The 6,809-nt window shown below is 37.5% G+C and overlaps 1 protein-coding gene across 1 annotated transcript; it reads left to right on the top strand.

Annotated features, from left to right (window-relative positions):
• Window positions 1–444: 444 nt before the first annotated feature.
• Window positions 445–4,804, top strand: CIMIP1 (ciliary microtubule inner protein 1). The gene is made up of 4 exons (XM_005243844.1): window positions 445–503; window positions 1,015–1,096; window positions 2,155–2,253; window positions 4,649–4,804. The coding sequence occupies exons 1-4, from the start codon at window positions 445–447 to the stop codon at window positions 4,802–4,804; spliced, it is 396 nt and encodes a 131-aa protein (XP_005243901.1).
• The last annotated feature ends 2,005 nt before the right edge of the window (window positions 4,805–6,809 follow it).

Raw genomic sequence — 6,809 nt, 5'->3', positions numbered from 1 at the left:
AATACTGCAAGTTTTTGGCTGTTGAAAAACTCCCTTGTCCAAGTTTAAAATAGACTTTTAACAACTCAGTAACCTGAAAGGTGTCCAGCTATTTGTTTTCTTCTGAGGGGAGCCTGGCTAATCGGTAAGTTACAGAGTTTAGACAACACCTCTTCCTCTGAAATATGGCTAACTCCTCGAGCAACGCAACAGCTGTTCATCAGCTTAATCCAAAAATCCTTTCCTACTGAATAACATTTAAAAAAAAAAAAAAAAAAAAGAAAGAAAGAAACCCACAAAAAAAACCAACCCAAAACCACTCCAAGACACACACCAGGAAAAATCAACTGACAAGACCAAGTGCACTTCCTCGCGGCCGGGGAACGCCATCACCTGAGGGGGCGCGCGCCTGCCCTCCCCGCCCTTTTGTCGCCGCCGCCCCCGCTGAGCAACGCGCCAGCGGCCATGGCGCAGCGGAGCGCCGGCCCGCCGCCCTGCAGCTTCGTGGCGCGGGACAACTGCTGGTAACGGCCCCAGCCTCCTCCTCCTCCCACCCTCGGCGGCCTCCCCCGGCAGCTCCGCGCCCGGGCAGGCAGCGGCTGGAGGAGTTTGTGCCGATGTTCCCTTCACCTGTGTTTGTCACCGGCCTCCCCCTGCCTCGCGGGGTGAGAGGGAGTGGGGACAAGAGGCCATTTCATCGCTCGGTACTAAATGAAATGATGTATGAAAGGACATCGGTGCTTACTTCCTCAAATTTGTCAAAAAATGTGTCATAACCTCCTCTTTATTCTAAACATAAACATGATGTGCAGGGAAGGAAGCGTGTTCACGCTCACTGTTTCACTTCCAGCCGTTACCCCCAAGTCAGACAATTGTTAACTCTTACACAAACTTGCTGTTTTGAGGTAAAGGTCTAAAGATTCATGCTAAAGTGCTGTGCATTGTGACATTAGTAGTTGAGTTTGCATGTGGTTTGTTGGGTTTTTTTAAATGAAGTTTTCAAAGTAGTCTTAAATATTTCCCTGTTTGTTTCAGGAAAAAATACGTTGAACATGAACTAGAAGCTGCGAGAAGATGGTCTCACAAATGGGGATTCTTGAAAACACCTCTTGAGGAGGTAAAATTGGCTTGCGTGTAAGCCACATGTGAAATTTACTTGTTCACAAATTCATCTGGACACGAAATTGTGAGAGCACCAATGACTAGAAAAGTACTGAGTATGCCTTACTAAGCTAGGTCCTGAGGTAACAAGTGTACCACTTTTAAGATGAGTTCAGAGTTTCAGTTTTCCTCTGAATAAAATACAGCAAGTGGTAATTTATATTCTGTGCATATTCTGGTATATTTCTCTTGAGAAACATGACTCCCAATGGTGTTAACAAGTACTAGATGCACACTGACAGGAAAATATTTCCCCTTTGACTATCCATATGGTAGTTTAAAAATCTAGGGGAAAAGGTTCTAGCTAATTAAATTTTCAGTGGGGGAATTTACAACAAATGAAAATATTTGGAGAGATGTCTATTCTCAGTGATGTTTAGATATTAGAATATAGTAGCACATAATGTTACATTTGGAATGCCAGCATTTTGCTGCTAAAGAACAGGATTGATGCAGCCTCTGAATTAGTTACAAATGTACTTTCCAACGGGCTGGGAGTACTTAATATGTTTGAGGATTTTTTTTTAATTCCTGTAGGCATCCAGATAGCACCTTTGAAAACTTTGGTCCTCTAGGCTTCAACATCCATCCTTGATAACTACAATCTGTCATTTATAACACCTTTGTACAGTATTAATAGATCTGCAGCTGAAAAGTTGAAAAACTATGCATTGTTACTATTAGTGAACATGTGTATTTACCATTTCTTAATCTTTCTTTTCTGGTCACATAACATATATTTCTAGCCCTTCTTGGACCAGTGATGTAGTTAAGAGAGTTGGAATCACTCAACAATATTTAGGCTTTCATTTGAAATTTGGAATGACATCACTTTCTGAAACCAAAATATAAGTTACAATAATTTCCAAAACACTACAATAAGTAGTCCTATTTTAGAGGGAAAGAACAGGAAGTTCAGATGCAACAATGAGGGGTATGGTGTAGATACAGGATATTACAGCCTATTTCAGGAAATAGAGAGTCCTGGGTTTAATGTTGATGTTTTGGTTTTAGTTGATTGAAGATGAAAAGAAAGAAAATACAAAGCCCAAGATACAGCTTCCTGAGCATCTTCAGGTTCGACCTGTGACACCTGTGGAAAAATACATTAAGGTTAGAAAATTAGATTTTAAAATTGCAATACAGCAATATCTGTCTTGAGAAACCACACAAGGTCTAAAAAATCAGTTGTCTTGTAGAGGTGGGCCTTTAACTAAAGGTCAGAGTAAATTGTATTTGCAACTCAAGCAATGCTTTAAAAGCATTCATTTAAGACAAGGGATTGCCCTTTGGATATGCTTGTTAGTTCACAGAGCTTTCAGTGTACATGATCATCTTTCTGTGAAGCACCTCCCCCACGCGCTCCTCTGTGACATCCACTAACAAAACAGTCAACTGTACAGCTTAGTACAGAAGAGTGCTCACAGAGCCATCTATGACTGCTGACCCTTCATTGCTCAAATATACATACACGTCTCTCTGCAAGTCTTATCATAACCTTAACTCTCAGTTTTAACTACTGGTTAAGATGCAGTCATTTTTCTAACCTTAAGATGGTCTTCTTTGTGGCAGAGACAATGCCACTGTCCTTTTCAGTGGCACAAATTAGTAAGAAGTCAGTTCTAATGAGCCAATCATAAGTCTTTGAGTTTACATTATATGATTTATATTAATATATTCAGAGTCTAAAAGTTGTCAAACAGCTGGAAATGAGAGTGGAATGTGACTGATGGTTTGATTTACAAATATACAGTGTCAGAATCACCAATGAATAGGATAAGTAAATCAGCTAAATCAGTGACACTGGGAGAGGAACATGTTTGTAAAAAGGGGAAGCAGAATATGCTAACAAAAGGGAAAGTTAGTCCACCTAGAGAAGATTAAGGAAACAAAAGAGATTGGAAATTCCTACTTACTGAACTAGCTTTCTTTCAAAGTATTCCAAGGGCGAGGAGATAAGGTGAGGAAGTAGTAAAAGCTTTTACGGAGATTAAATTGAAACAAAAATTAAGAGCTAGTGCTGAGTGTGGCAAAGAAATGAAATGGCAGCATTTCTGCCATTAGCGCTACTTGTTCTTCAGTTTTTGTCTCAAGCCTCCAATTTCAGTCAATTTTACCTCTGCCTCAGCACAGCGAGGATGTATGTATGCTAACAAATCACGCATACAGTTATCAGCTGCTAAAGTAGCCTGCATAGCCTGGTGCATACTGAAACAGGGATCATAGTTTCAATTTCACATCAAATCTTTATTTGCTAAGGAAGGTAAAGGTTAGCTGTGATTTAGGTCACTCTTTACAGATTCAGAGTAAAGTTTCTTACGCTCTTATTCAGAACTGTGTGTCTTTCTGCACGTTTACCTTTATGATCACAGTCATCATATCTGTTCTTCTCTCTAGGTTAGATTAATAATTGCTTTTTCATAGTCCCTTCCCCCAGATTGTAAATGGGGCATGATTTCCTTCATTATCCTTCTCAGTGGGTGGCACTTTTGGCCATGAAAATTATCTTTTCAGAGGAACTGTTCCACCTAAATATCATAAACATTTTCTAATCTTGGCCACAGAACAAAGTGAAGCAACTCTGGCAAAAGAACTGAAACATTGTTCTCTTGCTGACTGTTTCTCTACTAAGTCCCCAGATGCTAAAATGATATAACATGCCCAACTGAGATGATTCAGCCAAAGTAAGCACAGCAGTCGGTGAACAGAGACTGTTGGCTTTTGTTTTGTTTCCTTTTTAGCTAGATTAGTTGCAGATTAACTTGATGTTTATGCATCTTTTAAAGTAGAAAAAAGGTGGATTGAATAAGTAGCTCTTGATGCAAAAGCCAGCTTGGGCAGTAACATCTTTAGCATTTGGGCACAAAACTGTTATTCCATAGTTGCACTGCTACCAAATACAGTACAGCAAGTATAAAATACTATTTCTCCTGTTTAGAGAAGTTGTTATTAGTATTATTATTCTATAATGAAAAAAGCTAAAGGTGAAGATAAAATTTTCCTTATAATGTGAAGCCAGTAAAGCCCTTAGAAAAAGTATTGAGCAAAACTTTTTTTAAAAAAGGTATGCTAACACCGACTACTAAACAATAATTTTCTTTTTTATTTCCTGTTATACATACCAATGTAGGCACTAAAAGACTTTTTTTTTTTTTTTTTTAAAAGGATGGTAAATGCAAGTTAGTTAACTGGAATTTGGCCATTTTACTTCTCTCTTTCCCTGTGCCTTGCTATAGAATGGAACCTAGATTATTCTAATTACTTTTTATTTTTAAAACTGTATTATAAATCAAATTTGCATGTAACTGGGCTATCTTTTGAAGTTCTTTCCTTCCATTACGGTCAGTGTGTGTTCGGGATATTCATTCAGCAGATTGCTTTTAAAACCACTATTTTTTGTAAGTTCTCATTTCCATTCACACTACAACACAAAATATGATGTTGCATGACAGAAATTACAACGAAAAACCTTTTAATCATTGAATTGTACATGTTACTTTTATTATAGGTGATTCCATCTCCTCCAGTACCTAAGACTACCCAGGGATTTATTGGCTGGAGGTCAGCTGTCCCGGGGTTGGAACTTGAACATGGTTTGCAAATCCAAAGCTGTAAAGGTACCTTTTTTAAGGATTTGAAGTGGCCATGTGAGCCTTCTGACTGACATTAAGACATTAACAGTTAGACACATAGATCTATTTGCATCCCTAAGTTAACATTCCATAGGGGACTGTTGGACTGGTAAACATTGATGCTTATAAAACAATTTATGCTTTAAAAAAATTATGTAAACATCCACAATCATTTTGGTAAACTGCAAACATCTTAATGTAGCATTTTACTTGTTACTGATTTTTTGAAATCTGTGGCATCCAAGCTGTTAACACCGCTTCAGGTTTACTTAGAAGTAATGATGAATAAACTCATAGAAAGATCACAGAGCAAGTACTACTTTTATTAGCATTATAAGACTATGATTTTAAAATATTTATTGGGAGTATTTAAAAAACTTTTTTTTGTGATGACAGAGCACATTTTTATAATTGTTTCTCCATGAAAGCCTCCATTCAGACTCAGTTTTACAGCAGCTTTTTCAAACATAAATACAGACTGCCATGTTCCTGGCAATCCTACCCTGCTGTACATTCCCAATTCGTTGCTTACCTGCCTGTGTTTAGAACTAGCTTTCAAGCAGCAGTCTGAACTGGCCCACTGTTGAGTTGCTCAAGTGCCTGTGCTAGTACAAAACCATCTCTTTTGTACAGAAAGAGACTAAGAAGAGGTAGAGGAGTGGAGCAGGCATGACTTAAATTGGTTCAAGCTGCCATGGAATTGCATCCTTGCATTTGAAAAGAAGTTTTCCTCATTAAGAAACAAAACACAACAAACTAACAAACACCTGCAGAAAAGGTAATTATCAGGCTTCATCATAGTGTGTCCACTGCAGCTTGAAAAAATCAGGCAAATCATAACTATAGTTATTAATATTATATACATATATAATATATGTATTTGTAAAATAGTTAATATAATTTTGTGTTATGTGTGCTTTACAGGTGTTTTGTGTAATTACACACATAAGTAATGCAGGAGTTCCTGGGGCAGCTGCTTGATTGCTATAAATAAAGTATACAAAGTCCACAGTGACAAAAAGTCACTTTCAAAAATCAGTTTTGGTATCAAAACAGAGGTTTTTTTCAGTTAGTTGATCAAAATGCAAATGTGTTACAAAGTATTTATGTTGCTTCAATTTTGTTTATACCAACCAGGACTGGTGAAAGACTCAGAAACAATAGGGGATTGCACTGGGAGTTACTGGTGTAGCTACTTGGGTGCTATGGAGTTCAGTCTTGCATTTCATTACCTACCTGAAGATTTGCCAGGATTTTTTGGAAGCTCAGAAGGAGACTCATTTAGTTGTAGCAACTGTTTTCAGGATATAGTTCTAATTGGCAAACGTATTTAAACTAGAAGATTGCTTAAACAAATAACAACCTCCAAGAAATCAACACAGGCAGCTCCTTATAAATCCTTATTACTTAAAGAGGAAAGACTTTCCTTGTTAATCCTGCTGCAAGATCTCCTTTGTATTCTGCAGCTATCTCTACCTACTTCTTGAGTCAGCAGTAAGTCCTTGGCTTTCATAGCAGCAGGTCAGCAGCTAGTGTTTGTTCTTTTCTTCTTCCCAAGAAATGACTCACAATGATCAACATCCCACCTATTTTTTTTTCCATCCAGCTCCAAATGCCCACAAAATAATATTTTACTTTTTCCATATTCTTTACAAATAATGGAGAAGTGACTCACATCCCTTGGAAAGATTACCCAAGAGTGAGAATACAGAGCAGAAGTAACTTCAGACACATTGCTTAAAAATCAGGATAAAGAATAAGTTGGAATCGGACTCTAATTTAAGGAAATTTAAGATAAACTTGAGTTTAGCTAGTCACTATAACTTGTGTAAACTGTTCTTTGAACAAGCAAGATAATTGTAAGAACAATATTTTAAATCAGTGTGCTTTCTTGTCATTGCTAGGTTTGTAGCTCTATTTATTTTTTATCATGTGGTCCTTCAGTTTATTTTGAGGTCATGTATAGATCCTCTTATTCTTGTCTGATTTTATATAAACAGGTATAGTAAAGATTATATGTAATTTAGTAGCAACAAA

Source organism: Falco peregrinus, chromosome 9 (assembly GCF_023634155.1).
Source record: "Falco peregrinus isolate bFalPer1 chromosome 9, bFalPer1.pri, whole genome shotgun sequence".
Taxonomy (NCBI): Eukaryota; Metazoa; Chordata; class Aves; order Falconiformes; family Falconidae; genus Falco; species Falco peregrinus.
Note: the sequence above shows the minus strand (reverse complement) of the source record. Positions and strands in the feature narration are given on the sequence as shown.